Source organism: Typopeltis vanoorti, chromosome 9 (assembly GCF_054136105.1).
Source record: "Typopeltis vanoorti isolate ZY-2024b chromosome 9, IOZ_Tvanoo_1.0, whole genome shotgun sequence".
Lineage (NCBI taxonomy): Eukaryota > Metazoa > Arthropoda > Arachnida > Uropygi > Thelyphonidae > Typopeltis > Typopeltis vanoorti.
This window is the reverse complement of record NC_143557.1, coordinates 98,008,369-98,032,543: the sequence shown is the minus strand read 5'-3', so window position 1 is coordinate 98,032,543 and position 24,175 is coordinate 98,008,369. Positions and strand designations below refer to the sequence as shown.

The 24,175-nt window shown below is 36.1% G+C and overlaps 1 protein-coding gene across 5 annotated transcripts in view; it reads left to right on the top strand.

Moving 5' to 3' along the window:
• The window catches only part of LOC150103285 (uncharacterized), a 454,389-nt gene that overhangs the window by 39,857 nt on the left and 390,357 nt on the right, over positions 1-24,175 (top strand). For all 5 annotated transcript variants that reach the window (XR_016548822.1, XM_090397913.1, XM_090397914.1 and 2 more), the window contains exon 3: positions 22,974-23,290. Coding sequence is in view for 4 of the 5 variants with exons in the window: in XM_090397913.1 (XP_090254039.1) it covers positions 22,974-23,290 (317 nt within the window). In the remaining variant the exon portion in view is untranslated. The remainder of the gene's footprint in view (positions 1-22,973; positions 23,291-24,175) is intronic.

Sequence of the window (24,175 nt, the reverse complement as noted above, 5' to 3'; positions counted from 1 at the left end):
AAAATCCCAGGCATATGGAAGGCACATATTCTACCCATGGAACCTTTCTCTCTAAGAGTTAACTATAAACAGAACTGAAGATAATCCAGAATCCTAAATATAAAATAACAATTGTAATGTTAAAAATAGGACATCATTGTTACTGAAAGAAGACTATCTATAAGAAAGAATGTTTTTCTCATGTTATCTTAAATAGAATTTGGCTTGGATGTAGTTTCTAAATAATGAATTAATTTGTAATTTTTTATCTTTTCACTAGGGTCATGCCAGTAGAATAACCGGTGATCAAATCATTGTTTCTTTAGCTTACTGTGTATAATGTAACTCAACTTGTCCTTGTATATACTCCAGATGATGATCTTAATATGAAGGTCGAAATGTCGGGAAATTAAAAAACACGGTTGTAAAGCCCATAATTTCTAAAATGAATGCTGATCACAATGCAACACTAAAAGAAAGGATTAATATTATGGGCTTACTTTTGACTATTTTATAGTAGTTCAGCTACAGCATCTGCTGGTGGCGGTGTAGTATTGTTTCTATATCACAGGATTATTTAATTTTCTTTCAGTCTTATGACCGAACGGTATCTCCTATAATTAAATGCAGCAGCCCCCCCCACCCCCCACCCGAGATAACGGTACCTGTTCCTCCAAGGGTGCAAACTCTAGGAATTGCAATTTCAGGTGTGAAGAAGCAGGGCAAGTAAATAAAGTTTTAAAAGAGATAGTAGGGGTTAGCAAGATATATTCTTTCATGCCATTACAACAGAGGAAAATTTAGTTAAAGATGTGAAAACCAGGGATAAACTATTATGGGGTTTTTACATTCTAACATAACACAAGAATTCCTGTAATGATAAGAGGCCAGATTAATACAGTAAAAATTAGGCAATTTCCAGTAGAATATATAGAAAACAGTAATGAAATTCTTATCCAGATATTTTCAAAATGGGATGAAATCAGTAACACACAAAAGGATATCTTAGGAAAAGATCCCAAGTAGTTTTCTGGTGAGGTCACCTTCAAGATGGATATGTAGATGCTCATAACAAATGTTGTCAACATCAGTACAACTTGAGTTATGGGAAACTATCCCACAGTACAGAGACAGTGCCTGTGTTATAGTTCATTTTATCACTTAGGAGACAGCTGCCCCAAAGCTAAATGTTTTTATTGTATGGAGATCGGACATATTGCTAAGTGTCTTAAACCCTAACAGAAATGTGAAAGTTCTGAACATTGTATTACCTACCTACTTTTGACGAGAGAGTGGGAGCACAGATAGAGCCTATTAGAACAGCATATATTTCAGAGAGGAATAAAGGACTTCCTGGATATTTCAATTTGGTCTAGTAAAGAGGGGAATTTCAAACAAACTATGCATGGTAAAATCACAAAAAGTGCACAACAATATCAGCCAGAAATTAGCATGAAAATTCCAGAACTAAATTTCACAAAGAAAGGACTATCATCCAAATCGGCATGGATGGTGAAAGCATCCACCACATAAGACATCTTTTACAGATTTTTTTAGTGCTTTTGAAAGGGTTCAAAAGCACTAAAAAATCCGTTCGAGGACAACAGTGCTGCAGGTAACTAAGACTCTTGGCATTAATGACCTTCCTATTCACATTCAAAATGGGCTTGACAGATCCATTACAGCAGCTCAGACCCAATAGTCTAAGGATAGAACTTTAGTGTAAGGGCTGGGATATTATTCTTCCCATTCTTTCCATATTCTTCCTAGTTATACTCTTTTTAATCCTTTTCTCTCTACAGGTCACATAACAAGTGAATTTGTAGCAGGCCATACCATCCTCATCCCAAAATAGAGATCCTACTTTAATCAATAGTTGGAGGCCTATTTCTCTATCTAATACTAACTACAAGATATTTTTTTGCATTATCAATAACAAGCTAAAGTAGGAATTATTATTATTAATACATAACACCTCCAGGGAGTCCAAAGACTCATCGAGGGAGGGCACCTACTCTACAACTCTCTGTCTCCACCAACCGCAACTACTTCATCATCTACACCAACGCCATCTACCGCTGACCACTATCACTAGTATTTTCACAGACAATCACAAACATCCATGAAAATGGCAGGATTTGAACCTGCAGCCTTTTAGCTGGAGAGTAGATATGCTAACCACTCAGCCAACCAAGCTGGCAAAAAAAAACCCTCAACTTAATGAGCTGGACGTGATTATTATTATTATTACATCACACCTCCAGGGAATCCAAAGATTCATCAAGGGAGGGCATCTACTCTGCAACTCTTCTTCTCACTACTCCACCAACCTTCATCAGCTAACACCAATGCCATATCTACTGCCGACTACCACCACTAGTACTTTCACAGACAATCACATGTGATGGATAACATATAACCATGTATTCTTAAGGAATGTGCACAGCAATTAGCTATGCCCTTAACCTGGTTGTTTAATGAAAGTCTTGCAGTGAGTAGGGTTCCTAATAAGTAGAAAGAAGGCAAAATAGTACCACTCCATAAGCATGTTTCTAGGACAAGTTTCCAATTATAGACCAGTGGTATAACTGCAATTGTAGTCAAGGTGTTAGAGAGATTGGTTAGGAATAGAATGAAGATTGGGTTGATGGACATAACATTCTTTATGATGGTCAGCATGAATTTGTGCTGCCCTACCTTTTAATCATTATTAAAATGATTAAAGGGTAGGTCTTGTTTTAGCAATTTACTTGCATTTTATAAGGTAACGAGTGTATTAGATAAGGGAGAAACATATACAGTGATATTCTTGGACTTTGCAAAATCATTTCATAGATTACCACATGATAAGTTGGTGTACATGCTGTGGAAGATGGGAATAAATAGTACATTGGTTAGATGGATCAGAGATTAGCTCTTTGAATGATAGCAGCAAGTTGTGTATGATGGAGGAGTCTTTAAAAAAAAAAAAAAAAAGTGTGTGTGTGTGGGGGGGATAACCAGTGGCATGCTCAGGGTTCTGTTCTTAGGCCCCCTGCTGTTTAACTTGTTTGTAAATTATATATTGTGTGGACTGATTGGGGATTTTCAGTTTGCTGATGATGCAAAGGTGGGGAGAATTATAAGTATCACTGCTGATGTTAACTCCCTTCAGGAAGATTTGAATAAACTTTTCACTTGGACAAGGTAGTAGGGTTGTAGTTTTAATAAGTGCAAGTTTATATTTCTGCACTCATTTAGTTTTAAATGAGTGAAATATAAGGCTTTGCACTATATTGACGAAGCTGTACTGCTGGAAGTGAATGAGATTCAAAATCTGGGAGTGACGGGTGACAGTACACTGAAGTTTAGAGGGCATATTGCAAGTGTTGCAAAGACTGCACATCATTGTGCTGCTGTGACTAGAAGTGTTCTAACATGTATGGATAAGGAAATGTTGTGCCACTGTATAAAACGCTGGTCAGATTACAACTGGACTATTGTGCTCAGATTTAGTCACCTGGTTTTCAATATGATGTGGAAACATTGGAGAGGGTCCAGAGACAAGTGACTAAGACAATATCAGGACTTTGGAATGCTGACTATGGAGAGAGATTGAAGAAATGTGGATTGCAGAGTTTGGTGGACAGAGAGAAAAGAGGTGACATGATAGAGATATTTAAGTTAGTGAGAGGATTTTACAGATTAATCCAGATGGAATTTATAAAAAGAGTAGAAGGTGAGAGAAGAAAAACCAGAGGCCATACCTGAAAGTTATGTAAGAGTGTGCTGAGGAGTAAATTTTTTACATGGAGAACCATTTGTGAATGGAATGCATTACCAGAATGTTGTGAAATTAGTGTTAAAGATTTTAAGATTCAGTATGACATATGTTGTTAGTTATATGAACCTCCCATGATGAGTCTGCTGACTCCATGGAGGGTGCAATAACAATAAATGAATGTGTTGTTTGCTTAAGTATCTTATAGTAATATCAATAATATTCAAGTAAAAATTAGATCTATATATGACAGTGACTTGTATTATGTCACCAAAATTAATTACAACAAAACAGTAATTTGATAAATAATGTTTATTATTTATCAAATTACAAATAACAGAGCTTATAAGTATTTTACCAAAACAAGTTACCAAGAGGTGCTTTGACCTTATTAAATAAAAATCTCAGGATGAGAGATAGATGTAGAAAGTTTTTGGTAAAATACTTATAAGCTCTGTATTACTTAACCTTTGTATTTCTAAGCCTGGTTCCCACTGATGAGACCTCAATAAAGGTCGAAACCGGTCTGGGTAGTGGCCCCTTGCCTTTAATGCATAGCATCATACATCTCCTCAAGGAGATGGGCTTTGCATTAAGGGTAAATATTAAGAATAGTGATCAGAGCCTATTCCACCTTTACCACGAGTTGCCTAGACTTGCACTACCTTGTGGGTCAGTAAGACTCACACTACGTGCAAGCACAAACCTGACTTATTTGTCTGTTTGCTTACTTGGGAAATGGAGTAAAAAACCAGGTTTAAAATAGCTTGGTATCTTTAACATATATTATACCCAAGGTAAAAAACTTTCTACATAGAAAGGAAAGATGGATCTCAACCATTAATGAACTCGATTTCATCACATCTAGTTGGAGAAGCTGGTCACTTCTGAGAAAATTTGGTGGAGCAGAGCCAACAACACACAAAACAACAGAGATAACTCCTGATCAAATGGCTAACCATTTATTGAAAACCTCCAAGATTCATCCCAGCTCTACCAGGAAAATGCTGTACAAGCTTCCACCAGACAAATCCTGAAGATGGAACTCGAGCTTCCTGAACTCATACACTCAGTATCTCGGGAAGAGGTACAAATAGCCTTAAAACTTACGAAGAATGGCAAAGCTGCAGGAGTGAATGGTATACTCCCTGAGTTACTAAAACATCTTGGTCAACATGGCCAAACATGGCTGGCTGCCCTTTTCTCAGAAATCATCATGACTGGTAAACTACCAAAGCTGTGGTGGGAAGCCAAAATAATTGCCGTGCCCAAACCAGGGAAAGATCCAAATGATGTGAAAAACCTGCGACCTATCTCCTTGCTTTGCACCACCTTTAAGCTCTTTGAAAGAATTCTCCTTAAAAGAATTTCACCACTCATCGAAAGAGCACCCCCGACTGAACAAGCTGGCTTCAGGCTAGGAAGAAGTTGCTGTGACCATCTCCTGGTCCTGACAACTCAAATTGAAGCAGGCTTCCAGAAGAAAATTAAATCTGGAGCCACTTTCATTGACCTAACATCTGCTTATGACACTGTCTGGATCAGGGGCCTCCTCCTAAAACTAGGAAATATTATAAAGTGTAAAAAAAAAAACTTTTTGATTCTCATCTGTACAATGCAGAGGCAAATCAACAACTCAACCTTTCTTTCTGTGGAAAAATGATAGAACACGAGCCTCACCCAAAATACCTTAGGGTGAGCCTGTACTGACTGAAGCCTAACCTATAAAAGGCACATCATCAACCTCTCCAATAAAATTAAAACCTGAAATAATATCATTTCAAGGCTTGCTGAAACAACCTGGGTTGTGGTGCAGAAGTCCTAAGGTCGTCTGCACTAGCCCTCGCATTCTCTGCAGCAGAATATTGTGCCCCTGTCTGGGAAAGAAGTACACATTAACATTATAGACACCCAGCTAAACTCTATCATGCGCACAATTAGTGGGACAGTGAGAAGTACTCCTCTCTCTCTCCCGGCTGCTGTTCTATCTAACATTGCTCCACCACACATACGGAGAAGACAAGCCTCGATTAAGGAATTTAATAAAGCAGTGAGCAACCCACTCCTGCCCCTACATCAGACTCTCATAAACCCACCTAGTCTACGTCTCAAATCTAGAACGCCTCTCTGGTCCATGGATGAACTCTCTTCAGCTGCGCTGCCATCAATATCTGACATATGGAGAGAATACTGTTCCAACAATCTACCAACAAACGGCTTTCTGGTAGAAGATCCCTGTGCTCTGCAGCCTGGTTTTGATCTTCCTAGGAAGATTTGGTCATCAATAAACAAGATCTGAACTAGTCAAGGCAGATGTAGCTACCTTCTGCATAAATGGGGGCTGTCAGATCACTCTTATTGTGATTGTTCTCCCGTGGCTCAGACAATTACTCATATTGTGTATGACTGCCCAAAGTGCCAATTTCATGGTGGTGGTGGTGGCCTACAGGACATCCACAAAGTGATGGATGAGGCCTTAAATTGGCTTTCCAGCCTGGACCTTTCCTGTAGTTGTTGTGGTGATGGTTATGGAGGAAACAGAAAATCACGGTCCCGTCTCACCACGAAGATGTTATTCTCGTAGTCATTCTCATAGTGCTCATCATGGTATCAACAGAACTCCTCCTCCTCATGTTAGAAGATGATGTAATGTGAAATGGGCCCCCTCTAATGGATCAAGTTTTCTTACACAGGACACAACTGCTCTGTAATTAAACCTAGGATACAGCTACATTTATGTTGTGAAGTGTTATGAGAACATGCAGCCTTGTCATACTTGTTACAGTAGGACGATAATTGTCCCTGGCTTAATTATGACAAGTTACTTTTGCTTTATTTAAAAAAAAAAAAAAAGGAAAGACTTAGAAAGCTGGTTGTGCCTTTTATGTAATGAACTTTTATATGTTAAGATTTTCATCATTTGTTGCTGGAAATTGTGATTGTACTCTTCACTTACCAGTTTCATGTAGCCATAAGCATAAATAAATTTGAATTTTAGCATTCTGTATAATTAATTGTTACAAATTAGAAATTTAATAACTGTTGCTGATTGTATGTTTGTTTTTCTGTGAGTTAACTAAAGCCAATGAGGTACACGTCTATCATAACTAGCTCTTCTCCAGTGAGTTTGTCTGTGTTTTGTGGGGAAAGGGGATATAAAAAACATTAATGAAATCAGTTAACTCGTGTCTGCTTGAAAAGTCCTTATAAATATTCCTCACATCCCACAAGGGATTCAAAACCCAGATCTTTCCAATCAAACATATCATTCTAACTATTTGGGGATTTACGAATGATGCAACGAATAAATTTATATGACGGTTCATTTTTATGGATTTAATTCTGAAAATATGATTTTCATCATGTTGTATTTGTATTCCCTATAAGGCTAACTTTTTTTCAGTATAACTATTACTGATAACACAGCAGTTAGTAAAGTTTCTACTAATCATGAAATCACTGCTGCTAAATCTAAACATTCTGTAAGTGAAGTGATGATGAAACTAAAAGTAGTGAGTGTGCAAACAAGAAAATAAATGTCCTATTATTAACATCAACTACTAAAAAGCAAGCATGCATATTAAATAGCTTAAGGAAATTACAACGTACAATAGAATATACATTAAAATAAATTTTAATACACTTCCAATATTTCGGCAACGTCACATTGCCATTTTCACAGGAACTTAGAAACAAGACACGTGCACACTGGCAACACACCTTCACACATAAAAAAACTCAGCCCACTTCAAAGCCAGCATAGAAACCTTACACTCCAACACACTAACTTAATGGTCAGTTTTGATGTCTCCTCCTTATTCACAAATGTCCCACTCAAAGAATCCTTAGAGCTAATCTAAATTTCCCGCCATTATCACAGCCCTATTTCAGTTCACAATGAACTCTGGCTATTTGGTTTGGCAAGGAAAATTCTATAAACAAATAGAGGAGGACAGCCATGGGTTCACCACTCTCCCAACCCTTGGCCAACTTTTTTATTGAGACTTTTGAAGGGAAAGCCTTAAACTCTGCCCCACAAAAACCAACCATATCGCTTCCCTATGTTGATGATGTGTTCACTATTTGGCCACATGGCTCTGATGCACTCGTCTACTTCCTAACACACTTAAACAACCAACACCCCAGAATCAAGTTCACCCTGAAAGAAGAAAAAAACAATTGCCTTCCATTCTTGGACGCACTAGTCATCTGCCAGCCTGATGGAACTTTGGTTTTCTTAGTTTATAGAAAACCCACCCATACAGGCAGATACTTCCACCAACAATTCCCCTCCCACACACACAACAATATGGAGTTGTTAAGAGATTACACAACAGGGCTGAACTTATCTGTTCAAATGACAATGCCCTAACCACATCCTCAACACTTTCTCAGCCAATGGCTACCCCCCCCCCCCCCCCCCCCGTTTTAACAACAACAAGGATTACTCTAAATCCATTACCATATCTGAGGCACCTCAGAAAACATTACAAAAACAGGCAGGACGGCTAATATCAGAATTTCAGAACACAAGGACTACATCCGGTTTCACCAATATAGCTACTCTTGTCTTGCAGACCATGCTCTGGATACCCGCCATAGAAAACGGTGAAAGAAAGCCATGATAATACACCGTAGTAAATTCAATACGAAAGGCTATTCATGTAATCAGCCTCAGCCCTAAGAAACAATCCAAACCTCAACAAATTTGGTTGCATGAGACTGCCCCAAATTTGGGAAACCTACATCAGAAGACCTTCAGCCCAAATGGCCAAGAATACCTACATTGTTCATCAGGAGCACCATCAGGACTTTTAGGAGAAAGAATAGCTTCCTGCTTCGTCCTCATTTACTGTGTATTGTGCTTGCGTGCACGTGTCTTGTTTCTAAGTTCCTGTGAAAATGGCAACGTGACATTGCCGAAATATTAGAAGTGTATTAAAATTTATTTTAATGTATATTCTATCGTACGTTGTAATTTCCTTAAGCTATTTAGTAAGCATGTATAACCAACGTCTAAGCCTTTCCACGAGAATTAAAAAGCAAACAGTTATAGCATGTTACAGTCATATTAGGATGCTTGCATACAGGGGTATAGAGTTCCAAGCTGAGCAGTAGAATTTAATCTGTTTCAGCTTTGCGATCTGCTCTGCTTAGATGTGAAAAAAAGCAGCTGATTGCAGTACTACTCTCTGTGAATCTTATTCAAGCATTCAGTAATGTCTGTCCCTTTCTGTTCCACATTCTCCATCAAATTGGTGTGGGCAAAAGGCTGCTATCCATTATTGAAGGAGTATATGCCTATACAACTACCCACCTCCTAGTTAATGGTTTTTGTCGGACTTGGTCAAAATTCAGAAAGTAGTCAAACAAGTTATCATCTTAATCTGTTACCCTTTGCATTCGTTCTTGAACCTTTTTTTTTTGCAGGATGCACATGACAATTCATATGCTGTGTGACGTGACAATTCATGTGCTGGGTGGATAACAGTTCTATCAACTATGAAGGAAAATAAATTATTAGCATATGCCAACAAAGTAGTAGCGCTTTGAGAGAGATATTGATCTTGATCCCTCGACTGTGTGATCTCCCCAAGATACGCAAAACAAACTGCCCACTCAGACCAATAGTTGAGAGCATACACTCTCCTACTTACAACCTTTCCAAATATCTCGTGAGTTTTTTAAGAAATCTTTCTGGAATTTCCTCTTCTCATATTAAAAACTCTGCAGATTTTGTTTCAAAAAATCAAGGACATCAAACTTAAAAAAAACGCATTTAATGTCCAGTTTCGATATTGTTTCTCTCTTTACAAATGTACCTGCTCAAGAAGTCCTCGATCTTCTCAGGAACAAATTATCCAAAAAACTCTTTACTTTACTCTCCCATTGCATAAAGTCAGGATACTTCAAATATGACAATAAGATCTACTTACAAAACTCAGGTCTTGCCTTTAATATATATAAATATATTTATATATATATTTATATATATACAGGGTGTCCCAAAATTCACGCAAGAAGTAATTTTGATAGGAAACACAGGTTTTTAATTAAAAATTGTAATTTCTTATTGATTCATAAAGTATACAGTATAGGGTTATGCATGGAATAGCATATCGGGTAAATGGCCTCCACGGCTTTGATGGCACATACGCACTCTTTTGTTGAAATTTTCCATAACCATTTTGCATAAATGTGCATGAATTTCGTTGATACAGCGCTCAATTTCCTCCTTCAAGGTGTGGGTGGTCGTGGGCTTATTGGCATAAACCTTAGACTTCTAAAAACCCCAAAGAAAACAGTCCAACGGCGTTAAGTCACATGATCTGGGTGGCCAGTTCTGATCACCAAAACGGGAAATTACACGACCAGGAAATGACTCGTGCAGTAATTGAATTGTTTCTCGGACTGTATGGCATGTGACACGGTCTTGTTGAAACCACATGTCCACATCCATATCTTGCAATTTAGGCACAAAAAACTGGATTATCATGTCGCGATAGCGAGCACCATTAACTGTTATTGCCTTACCAGCTGCATTTTCGAAGAAGAATGGACCGATGATGCCTCCAGCCCAAAATCCGCACCAAACAATGACACATTGTGGATGCATTTGTTTCTCAACAATCACTCGTGGATTTTCTGAACCCCAAATGCGACAATTTTGTCGATTAACGAAGCCATCAAGATGAAAATGAGCCTCATTGCCAAAGATGATTTTGTTCGAAAAATAAGCATCCACTTGTTGTTGTTCCATAATCCATTCAATGAACTCTCTTCACTGTGTGGTCAGTAGGCTTCATTTCTTGAGTCAATTGAACTTTGTAAGCATAAAGATGCAAATCTTTCGTGAGAATACGCTGTAGAGAGCTTCTCGAAATGCCACGGTGCCGAATTGATGTTCCTGGACTCTCAGCAACACACGAACCGCTTCGATGTTTTCTGTTGAACGACTTGTTGAAGGACGGCCAGAGTGTATAGGATCACTAATTGATCCAGTTTCCTTGAATTTTTTAATTAATCTTTTCATAGCTGATGAAGTTAAATCACTATTCCGACCATATTTGTACGAAAGTTGCGAACTGTAGCTGCCAAACCTTCGTTATTTTTAAAATATTGCTCAACAATGAAAATGCATTGTTCTTTCTTGTAGCACTCCATTTTTAATAACCCTGAACTGTCACGCTGTCTTTTTTTCTCGTTGGCAACACTTTACCGCACAAATGGCGCTAAATTTAAATCTTGTGTGAATTTTGGGACACCCTCTATATATATATATATTTTTTTTTTTTTTTGGTATTTTTAAAAAATTTAGCAGAATCAGTGGATTAATTGCCAATGCTGAAAAGACAAAAATTTTTGGAAAGTGAGATTTTAGAGGCATTCATTTTGGATTAATCCCTAAGAGAGAGAGAATTTCTCACTATACTTGGAATTCCCTTCTCCATCTCTCCGATATTACCAGTTCAAGTACTTATATACAAAAACTTCAAAACTCCTTATTCCCTGATTCTGTCTCTTCACTCCAATCAATATTGCAATAATCAAAATCACCCATAATGATCACCCTTTGCTTGCTCACCTAACCAAGTTGCCTGTACATTTTCTCCTCATTCCCCACCCTGTAGCATCACCAAACCAAATATCTCATTCTGTCAACCCCACCTCACACCATACTGCATGTAAACCACTGTAATTTTTTTTTCCCTTGTATTTCAACCTGTGTGGACATCAGTGGTGGCTCGTGGCTTGAAATCATGGGGGTGCTTCAACTTTTAAAATATACATATGCACTGTACTTACAGTGTATATGCATATGTGTTTGGATAAAATATCAAAATTATGGTAAAAATTAAAAAAAAAAAATTAAACATGAAAAAAGATTGTTTATTATCGATAAAATTATATAGTTTGGTATAATTCAAAATTACTTAAAAATAAAATATATTCTTCTTGTTTTGTTTCATGAAAAAAGATTGTTTATTATCGATAAAATTATATAGTTTGGTATAATTCAAAATTACTTAAAAATAAAATATATTCTTCTTGTTTTGTTTCATGAAAAAATATTGTTTATTATCGATAAAATTATACAGTTTAGTATAATTCAAAATTACTTAAAAATAAAATTCATTCCTTTAATTATAATTAAAGGAATGGATTTACAATTTTTGGGCATTACAGTTAAATCCTTTAATTGTAATGTCCAAATATTTAAAGAGATGGAGCAACACGATAAGCACTATGAACACTCTACTACTGGCGCAAACTGCATATAAACAACAGTGGAACTGTGCGACGGATAGTGCTGCATTATGCTAATAGCTCGCATCTCACTATGATGTGCATATGCTTGCGCTTAGCAATATGACACTGTGGTAAACACAGTGCTGCTAGTGTCTTTTACCCTTCTAGTGCTACAAGATGGATTTTTATTATTTTTTATGTAAAATAAGAGAATTGTATAGGATTGTTGATGATAAAATTAAATATTACAAGCAAATATAAATAAATTAATAAATATATTTATATATCGAGAAAAATTGGGGGTGCTGCAGTTCCACAGTGCCTATGCACGAGCCACCCCTGGTGGACATAATTCTTCCACTATCATCAGTATCCTCCCCACTCCTCCTTGTTCTTCCTATCATCAAAAAACATATCCTTGCACTTCTGTTCTTGCCAGAATAACATTCTCATCCAACCATGTTTCATTGATTCCCATAATTTTTGGACAAATAAACTCAATGAATGCAACAATTTCATCTCCCTTATTTCTGATACTCTTGGCATTTATAAATGAATGCCAAGAGTGTTGGCATTCATAAATGAGCATAGCAATTCATTTCTTGGTCTATAACTAGTCCTACCCCCATGCTTCTCCTCATCAATGATTTCTCTGCACTTTCTCCTGTCTGCTTACCCTTAGGCTTTGTCCAGTTATATCCTTGCTCTCCAGACTCAACTACACTCATGTATTCCAGGCCATTCTATTCCTGTGCTGACCATCCCCATGACTATGTATTCATTACTGCTTTCACATTCTCCTTATACCGTATCTTCCTGGCTCACCGCTTTTCCCTGTTCAACTTGCATTCCTGTTTTCATATTCTCATCTCCATTCACATTGGTCTCACTTTCCGGTTCTCTCTCTCTCCAGTTCATTTATATCGTCTTTGACTTCCACTAATACATTGTTTGCATTACTGATTATACTTTCTTCCAATAGAAGTCTTTCCATCACTCTTATAGAATTCCATTCATCCCTCAAACTCATCTCACACATTCGCAAACTGCATTTCTTTCTCTTCACACATTTCTGCTAATATCCCATTCAAGATGCTCCCTGCCACAATTCATATATACTACTCTTGAGTCATTTGCTTCTTTTTCTCCACTGTCTTTCATTTTATTCTTTTGCACTCCTCTGTTCATATCCACCACACTTCCAGTTTTATTTTTGCATATGTGTCATCTCATTTTTCATCTTAATTATTTCATTCTTCAGTTCTTGCATTTCTATAATTATTCCCACTATTGGTCCATTAGGCTTTCTTCCACTTTTTTTTTACCAGTCACACCAGCTCTTGCCATTAGTTAGGCTCATTTCCAACTGCTTTTCCTTTTTCAGTCATTCAATACTCACTTTCACATTCTTTGCACTTACATTTTCATGACCACTCTTCTGGCTATCATTCTTAGTCTTACACCCATCACTGCCTTTCATCTGGTATTCTTTATTTTCCATTCATAACTTTCATTGATAAAACATGCATAATGATAAAACTATATTAATAGCCACATTGTTTTGAAATGCATATGAGACAGAAACATGAAACATGCTTGCTTTATCAGCCACTACAGCAGAATTCCAAGCAACAGAATCTTGAAATTTTTTTTTTTTTAATAAATTTAGTTTAATCCTTTATCCAAGTGTGAGCAAACAAAGTTTGCGCCTGAAAGTATCTTCAGGACTGGGGTAAGGTGGTACAACACCAGGGCAACTCATCGCAAAGATGGAGCAAGATACCACCGCTCCTGTCTCAGTATCTCCTATAATGCAAAACACATCTCCTAGCGGATATGTCTAATGTTATGCATTAAGGGAAGGGCCACCACTCAGACTAGTTTCAACCTTTATTGAGGTCTCTTCAATGGGAGCCAGGTCCAAGCTGAGATACCAGGCAGAAGCATTCGCAGGTCATCTCTACCTATAGGAGTTGCCAAATGGTGTGCCACCCTTTTTTAATAAATTACTCTGGATTTAGAGAAAGATGTTGAAAGTTTATTTTTCACTTGGTTAGAGTATAATAAATTTAGTTTAATCCTTTATCCAAGTGTGAGCAAACAAAGTTTGCGCCTGAAAGTATCTTCAGGACTGGGGTAAGGTGGTACAACACCAGGGCAACGAGTTGCCCTGGTGTTGTTGGGACATCAGGCACAATAAGCAGGTAAATTTTAAGGTAGTTTTGTAATTTTATTAGAAATTTCACTTTAATATTATTAAAAAAATTTTTTATTTTTCTTTACTACTACTCTTTCATTCTCTGCTACTATAAACACTCCACTACTTTGTGTTAAAATATTGTAATAGAATGATACCTTTTGAAATACAGTGGAATCTCACTAATCCGAACTAATAAAAACCGTGCTCATTTGGATTAACGAAAAGTTTTTGGATTAGCAAATTTTTGCCCAAGAGACAACAATAACTAGCGTTTACGACAAAAATAATCAGATTCTAATGGTACATCAATTTATTTCTGTAAATAAATGTAGTATCTGATAGAAAAAAAAGCTACTATACTGTAATGTAAAACTTAAAAAATAATACAGTACACAAGTTTATTTTAGTAAAAAATTTAGTTTTACCTGTATTGTTGAGGATTCTGATTTAATAAAACTGTAATAAAAAAACTATTAGTGCATAACTTAATTTGTGTAAAAAATATTACTTTCTTGTACACAACCCACAAAAAAAAGTTTCACAAAATAACACAAAGTTTTTTTTTATTTCTTTATAAAAAAAGACTGCTTTTTGGAAGCTAAACTTTTTTTGAATGCTTCTTCTCTGAGCTGCATTAGCAATAAAATTTTGTGGAGTGGCGTATCATTCTGCTTAGCCCATTCTATACACACATTAAAACTGTCAACTGCCTCTTTGTGTTACTTTTTTTCCATTCCATAACATCTATTTGTGAAATTTCAACATCTAGATTTATATTTTTAATCAAATTATGCATGTTTTGAATTTCTTCTTTTTGTGTATCATCATAGTTATCTTGGTAAATTCAAGAAGGCCACAGTTTTTTTTTCCATGATACTAGAATTGCTTCAGGTTCAACGGCTTCCCAGGCAAACGTGAACACACAATAAATCAAAATAGACCTACAGTATAACCGTACAATCGACACTATGAAAAAATACTCTACTGTAATAATAATAAAAATAATAATAGTTAAAATAATAATTATTAAATAAAAATAACAGTACACAATATAATAATACGTAATAAATAAAATTTATTACGTATTATTTTTTAGGAAATCTCGAATACCCCCCCCCCCCAACTACCCTTGACAGTTGATGCCCTGTTTCTTTTTCAATTTTCAATTGTTGGCACAATTTAAATTTACTCTGTATACAAATAGACTAGTAATGAAGATCTTAAATCTGCAAACTTGGGGGTGTCATGAAATAATGATAATATCATCATCATCATCATCAAATTCCTGCCATGTACCCTCAAGGGGTGTACAGGATATGACAGTACTACATGAAAAAATTACAATATTACTAACTTCCTATCTACAATTTTCCTCCAAATCAGTCTGTTACTTGTCAAGACTCCAACATTATCAGATCTTATATTTCTATCGTCTAAGGCACTTTGTACTGTATCAATCCACCTATATCTTGGTCTTCCTCTGGGTCGTTTTCCTGCCAACCTGGCAGAGAACACTTGTTTTGCTAATCTTTCCTCTCCCATTCTATTTAAGTGACCATACCATCTGAGATTAGCTCTGCTAACGCATTCCTGGATGCTGACAATGTCAAGTTCTTTCCTAATATCCTCATTTTTAATATGATATTGCCATTGATGCCATCTGTTCACGCCTCTAATCTTTCTTAGGACTCTCATATCTGCGGTCTCTAGTCTTTGGTCAAGTGTTTTACTTCTGACCCAGCTCTCAGATCCATAAGTTAAAATTGGTTTGAACACAGTCTTGTATACAGCTAATTTAGTGTTCCGACTAATTTCTTTCTTATTCCATATGAATTTATTCAACTGACTTCCCACCATACCAGCTTTGCTGATTCTGTTGTCTATTTCTATATTTAGTTTACCATCTTCAGTAAAAATTGTGCCTAAGTAGCTGAAATGTTTTACTTGTTCCACAGGTTCTCCATTCACAACACAGTTGACATTTTCAATGATTCTGCCTATTTTCATTGTCTTTGTCTTTTTATTGCTGACCTTCATACCATATCTATTACAACAGCTATTCAATTTAGTCAGAGAATCTTGCAGACTTGTAGCAGATTTATTTAGAAGTATAACATCATCCGCATAAAGCAAAGAGCTGACATTAACATCTCCAATTTTGATATCATTAATCATTAATATTATCATTAATATTATCAATAATGATAATATCTAAGTATAAATTAAAGATACCAAGAAATTATATACTTGGTTTAATGCATTATCCAAATGTAAGCAAGCAAAATTTCAACCTGAAGTATCTTTCAGGACTGGGGCAATTCATGGCAAAGGTGGTATGACTTCACATCACTTGTCTTAGTATCCCATAATGCAAAGCACATTTCCTTGCAGACATGTATAATGCTATGCATTATGGGAAGGATCACTGCCCAGATTGGTTTCAAGCTTTATTGAGGTTTCATCACTGGGTGCCAGACCTGGAGGTGAGATACCAAGGTTGAATAATGCAGAAGTCATATTTTCCTGTATGAGTTGCCAAAAGGTGCCACACCTTATTATTAAAATACTTTAGATTAGAGATAGATAGTTGTTGAAAGTTTTTCACTTGGTTATGTTATAAATTAAAGATACCAAGAAATTATATACTTGGTTTAATCCATCCAAGTGTAAGCAAACAAAGTTTGCACCTGAAATATAGGAAAATATGACTTCTGCATTACTTCAACCTTGGTGTCTCACCTTCGGGTCTGGCTCCCACTGATGAGACCTCAACAAAGGTCGAAATCTGTCTAGGTATTGACCCTTCCCATAATGCATAGAATTATACATATCTGCAAGGAGATGTGCTTTGCATTATGGTATACTAAGGCAAGTGATGCAAAGTCAAACCACCTTTGCCACAAGTTGCCCCAGCCTTGAAAGATACTTCAGGCGCAAACTTTATTTACTTACACTTGAATAATGGATTAAACCAAGTATATAATTTCTTAGTATCTGTAATTTATAATATAACCAAGTGAAAAATTTTCAACAATATCTAAGTATATTTTAATAATATCTTCTTTTTCTAGTTTTCTATGGCCTAGGCATGAATCTAATATACAGTATTAGTTTACATCTAAGAGTATTGCTTAATGGAATTTCCTCATGGTATGCACTTTATTATTGAGTTTACAGACTATACATACTGAACAGTATCATCAATTTATCAGAATCAATCTATAAAATAATATAAAAAAAAAAGCAGAAGAGGGGTGATTTAATGAATTTAGTTCAATACTTGTTCACATTTCTTTTTCTTACTTAACTGCTCTGTAGTGAAATAGTTATTTAATATTTTTCCTTATCACATTATTATGTATTGAAAGGCTTAGATGTTATTGATTATTCATATTATACTGTGAACCTAGCATATTATATTTATGAAAACAAGAAAAAAATTTTAAAAAAATTAAAGGATGAGTTATCATAGTTATGTAACATAAGTGTGGTAACTTTCGTTTCAATGTTCATGTGTTTTAAAATATACACAATTGGTCCCAAATGCATCATAATACTAAATAATGGTTTGTGCATTTTTAAATATGTTTACTGATCTTTAAATGTGGTAGGATTGTTGCTTAAAGCAGTACTCTGATTTCACTATAAAATTGTTTTATAATGACAAAAGAATTCAAATATGGAAAAATTAATAAGAGATAAGCTTAAAGTAATTTTAACATTACACACACATTTCTCTGGGAAATTTAGCATGGATGCCCAGTTACTACTTCTTTTATATCTCCAACATGAATAATTGTTTCTTTTTTTTGGCAAGCCTACATAAAGAGAAAAACATTGAACGTGTGCCAGATATTCTCGTACCTGAACTAAAACAATGATACTCTGGCAAAATGTTTCCTTGTTTTAAAATTTTGCTCCTTTCCTGTTATTTTTAAAGTGACTAATTGTAGAACACATATAACCTTAGAAAACAATTATAGTTGTTAATGTGATCTAATAAAGAAAATAATAAACTAATTAAAGATGTGAAGCAAATGTAATAATGAGACTGACATTGTGTACCTCATAATATGCATTTATCTTTATAATGGTATGAACATTTGAATAATTACGTTGCTTTTGTTTTAGTAAGTGCAATAGAGAGATTTGAATGTTAAAAACATATCGAAATACAATTTTTTTTTTCATGTTACTCATATGATTACTAATGAATGAGTAGGAAGTTTTTATTATTTTATTTTTTACCAACCAAGTTATCTTCCTGGTCTACTCTTGTACTCTTCATGCAACTGATCATTACCAACATTCATTTTGTGTTACCTCCACAATGCCTTCTTCTTCCAGATTTCATCTTAATTTCTTCATTAATTCATTTTACTCCAGCTTTGTTTAGACTTTTCACCTTTGGAATACACTCGGTCATAGCTGCTGTTAAATAGTTCTTGATCAATGGCCACACAACAACATTGATATCCTTCTTACTCAACTCTTCTTTCCACTCTATAGCTCCCAGTTGTTTCCTAATCTTTCCATAATCACCAGCCTTGGAGTTTCACATAAATCCCTTTTTTTATAGAGGTCCTCATGTGACTGGCTGCAGCCCAGGTGATCACTTCATTCTCACTCTCACCAATCAGGGAAAGATTAGACACTCCATTCACAATCACATCATCTGATGATATAACCAGATCTATGACTTTTAACCCTCATGTACCCTCTGTTATATAGTGCTAAGATTGTTTTCAAGAAATTCATTCCAATCAATATTACCTAATTGAAATCACCCTTTGCTTGCTCACTAAGTCAAGTGTCCTATACGTTTCTTTGACTCCACCTTCCGCATTCTCTGCCCTATAGCAGCATCCCACCAAATATCTCATTCTGTCAACCTCCACCTCACCATAATGCTTCAAAACTACTACTACTTTTTCTCCTTGTATCTCAACCTTGTGCATACATAATTCTCTGCCATCATCAGCAACAGCACTCTCCCTCCCTTCTTGCCTTTCCTATCTTTGTGAAAAACATCATTATTCCCAAATTTCTATTCCCATCAAGATGTCATTCTCATCCAACCTTGTTTCACTTATTCCGACTATTTTCAGGCATGTGAACATAATCAATGCAAAAATTTTATGTCCCTTATTTCTGGTACTCCTGGCATTCATAAATAAACATAATTCATTTCTTGGTCTATAACCAGTCGTACTCATGCTTTCTTCCATCTGTGACTTCTCACCTGGTTCTGGCTGCTCATCTTCTACCCAACTCAGCCCCTCAGACCCAACCTCCCATTCTTATGCTGACCATCTATGTATGGGCATTCATTTTCAGAATCCACTCTCGTTACATTACATGTTTCCCTGATCAATTTGCATTCCTGTTCTCACATTCTTTTCTTCATTCACAACCTCCTCAGTCTCACCTAGTCTAATCTCCTGTTCATTCACACATCTTTGACTTCCACTGATACCTTGTTTGTATCGCCCATTACATTTCTTGCCATCAGCGACTTTCCCAAATTATTATTTATTTAGTGTATGATGATACAACGGCCATGAGGCCCCTTTTACAAGGAAGTACAGCACCATCTCAATCCCCACTGTCATATAGCTGTAGAATCAGACCTATGGTTGGATCCCAAGTATTCTTGACTGTAATCCATATGTGTTCATGTGGCCAATTTGCCTGTTCTGAGGGAGGGGGGGGAAGAGATGAAAAAATATACATCCTCCAAAGCACCTTCCTTTTCCAGATTTCATGCTTAAGCTCCATATTCCTCCATTTTACTCCTATCTTATTCAGCCTTTGGAATACATTCACACATTGATGCTGTTATGTATTTTTTTGTTGGTTCCCATGCAGCATTTATTTCCTTATTGCTAAATCCTCATTCCATGTTATAGCCCCAAACTGTCTCCTAAGCTTGTCATAATCACCAGCCTTATAATTCCACATATATCCTTTCCTCACAAAAGTCTGCATATGGCTAGGCACAACCCAGGTGATCACTTTCACCAACTGGAGGAAAGTGTGAAACCCCTCTCACAATTCCATCCTCTGATGTCTGCGTGGTTAGCCTAGTGGCTATGTGCTTCACAACCATATGCTTGGGGAAGGAGTGTCCTAGGTTTGATTCCTGTCATCTATGGCATGAGGAGCTTAAGGATTTTCCTCAGCCATTGCCAAGTTAGCCAGTCTTGGGTGTGGACAGCAGGGTTTTCCCCCAGTTTATCTAGGGTTTTTCATCTCACAAGCAGGCAAACCGGCTCTGTGAACACATATGGATACAGTCAGGAATACTTAAGACAATCCTTCCAGCCTTAGGTCTGAATTGTCAGCTATGCCAGTCCCAAGCCTGGATAAAAATAGGGGGGGGGGTTGAGGTGGTGCCATACCTCCCTGTAAAAAGTGCTCATGGGCGTTGAATCACCATATGAAATGAATGAATGAATCCTCTGAAATTAAAATCACCCATAATAATTACCCTTCCTTTGTTCACTAATTCAAGTTGTTTATACATTTCTTCATTACCACCCTCCACATTCCTGAGTCTATAGCAACATCCTACTAAATATATCTTCCTGTGTATACCACACTGCCTCATAACCATTGCCACTATTTCCCTCTTTCATGTCTATCTTATGTGGACATAATTCCCCTTCTGTCATCAGCAGCACTCCACTTTCCTTATTATCTTTTCTATCCTCATGAAAAATACTGTATCCTTCCATTTCTATTCCTGTTAGAATATCATCTTCATTCAACTATGTTTCATTTATTCTAATGATTTTGGGGAGAATAAACTCAGTCAGTGAAACCAGTTCATCTCCCTTATTTCTGATACTTCTGGCATTTGTAAACAAACACAGTAATTCATTTTTAAACCTATAACCAGTTCTATCTAAGCCAGTTGTTTGTTGTGATTTTCCCACCACACCTACCCAGTCACCTTTATCACCACTTGCCACATATATCTGCTCAGTCTCAACTTCCCCACCCATATCACAATATACTTCATTTGCATACACACATTCACTGCCACTTTCAGTATCTACTCTCCCTATGCCATGTCTCCCTCCCCCCCAATTTCCCTGTTCCTCTTGCATTCCCATTCTCTCTTCATCTCTCACACTACTACTGTTTCTACTGCCAAGCACTTCTGTCTCTTCAATACCATTGCCTGATTTTTCCTTTCATCTCTTTTGTTCTGATCTCTTGCATGCATCACACACATATACAGTCTTCTCATGACTTCTTTTACTTTGAGAGATTGCTTCACTTTTATCTTTTTCTTTGTATCCTCTCATCTTCTTTGCTAGGAACTTTTGATGCACTTTTCTTGAACTTTCTGCAATTACCATGGAGTTCTGATTTTTCTTCTTTGCAAGCATCTTTGCCACATGCCTCCCTGGCTGAATCATTGTTTTCTTCAGAGTTTGCCACTTAAGTCTCTAGATTTGGTCTTGTTTTCATCATCTTTCATTTTTTTTTACTTAAATAATATTTATATATTTGTCTGCAGTTATTTTTTGAACACTGTGTTCAACTTGAATTTAAAAAAAATTTTGTACATGTTTTCTTCTCAATATGAAATTCATACATATCTTGCTCAAAAGTATATGCTAATCTCTTCTTATTTCAAATCTCCTGTATACTTTTGTCCTAAACCTTCATGAAGATATGACCATCAACAGTAACTTTAGATACTTATCTTATTTCTTATGCCTGTTCTTCATGTGAATTTGATCAGTCCATATTTTAAGCAAAAATTCAGCAGATGCATACCATTATCATTAGATTTGCTTTTTTCTCAATATTTCCCCCAAAAGATTTCTTCTCTTGATAGTCATTTCTTACTCTTCTGTTTAGATTGCTAACATGACAATGTCAGTAAAGACAGTTGACAAAGAAAAGAGAAAAGGATCACCATTTCTTTGCCAGCTGTCATTACTAATGACCCAAAAAATTCCTTCAATTCTTCCTTAGTAGATGGCATTAGGTTCATAGTTACAAATAATTCTCATTTTTCAATTTCTCATTTTCATGTTTGCCTGTTAACTGTTCTTGAAATTGCCTGCCATTTAAAAGCTTTTCTTCAAGTTTAATGTTGACTACTGTAACTACCCTCTTTCTTCCCCTGATCATTATTGTCTGAATGTAACATTTTAAAGTTGCTATTTAGAATAACCTCACTGTCAATATGAGATGCATCAATGAAGAAGAGAGGGATACATCTTATATTGATGGCACTCATCTTCAGTTCTTCTGATGTTGAGTTTGAGTTTGTTCCAGAATTTCTTGATCACTTTCTTGATGTCTGTCTGATGAAAGTTGCAAGAGTATTGTTTAATCAGGATCTTCCAGCTGGCATGACATTTCATCATGTTGTTTCATGATTTGTTTGTTTTTAGCTAGTACAAGATACAATTTGGTCAGCAATTGTCAGTCTATCCTCATTTATTCATTCATTAATTCATTCATTATCAAGCTAGATACTTACTGCTGGGATACACCATGAAAAGGTGAGTATTGAATAGTATGTCAGAAGCTCCAGTCATTTCAGTATATTCCTTCGAAGATTATGCGGAGTCTCCTCCTGATTATCTAACTTTGACCTCTAAATGACCAACCTATGGTATGGATCTAATCTAATCATTCATATTCATACCTACTGCTTAATATTCATACCTCATACAGTTTATTCATATTTAAAAATAGCTTTATAAATTAATGAGGATTTCTGATTTTATCTTTTAGACATCTGATTGTGTTTTTCAGCTGAAAGGCCAAAAGATGGTAGTCGTTGTGATCTTTGTGGATCATCCTCGCCAGCTGTACGCTGTGATAAATGTAACAGCCAGATTTTTTGTCTTTCTTGCGATGACATGTATCATCGACATCCCAAACGACGTTTTCATTTAAGGAAAGCTGTAGATAGCATTGCATCAAATGTTCGTCCTGCATTGCCCATTAAGCAGTCAGTAGCTCCTGGAGATCCATCAAAAATGCCTCTTCCACCTCCACGCAAAAAAAAAACAAAATCATTTCTTAGTCCTTTTAAGAGAGGCAGTTCGTCATCTAGTCCAGCTAGTGAAGTAAGTTTTACATATTTATAACTATGTTTGTTTTATATAACTAATAATAATTATTATTATAATGTACCTTTAGGGAGTCGAAGGCCTCATCGAGGGAGGACCATTTTAGTCACTTATATTTAAATACCAATCATATCTCTTCTTGAACACAAAGGCACTAACAACATTTAACAGCAGGCGGTGTAATCCATTTCCATCAGTTACTCTATCTACACCAGCCATCAGCTTTAAATACTGTAAGTTCCCCTTATTATGTTTATGGTTCTATCATATCTTCTTTCATCTGTCTATTCCTCAAACTTTGAGGACCACTTTCTTTCATTCTCTCAATCTTTCCTTATATGCATGGTTTCATAGGCCAGTTATCACTGGTCAAACAGACCAGTTTGATAACCTGCCTCTCCATTGTCTTGGAACCCAGGTGACTATATCTGCACTCTGTACTTCAGATATAGCCTTATCAAAGCCTTGTAAAGTAGACAAATAATAATCCTTTTTTCTTACATGTTAGTGTCTCTTTAACAGTATAGTTATCTGATGCAATGACATAACCAGCTTAGCAGTGTAACCTCAGAACTTTAACTGACTATTTCCATTATAATTTCCAAGTCTCTAGCTTCATTGACTACTTACAGCAATTTCCTGTCAGTGCAATTTCTAATTTGCAGTGTTCTCAGACCAAAATGCATAACCTTGCACTTAGAAACATTATACTGACATTCATAAACATTTGTCCATAAACTGGTTTGTTCAGAGCCTGCAGATATTCTATATCAGATATGTTCCTTATCACTTGTCCCACCTTAGAATCATCAGCAAACAGTTGAACACTGTCTTCTGTTCCTAGAAGTTTTTTCACTTGGCTATGCTACTAATTATGTATTT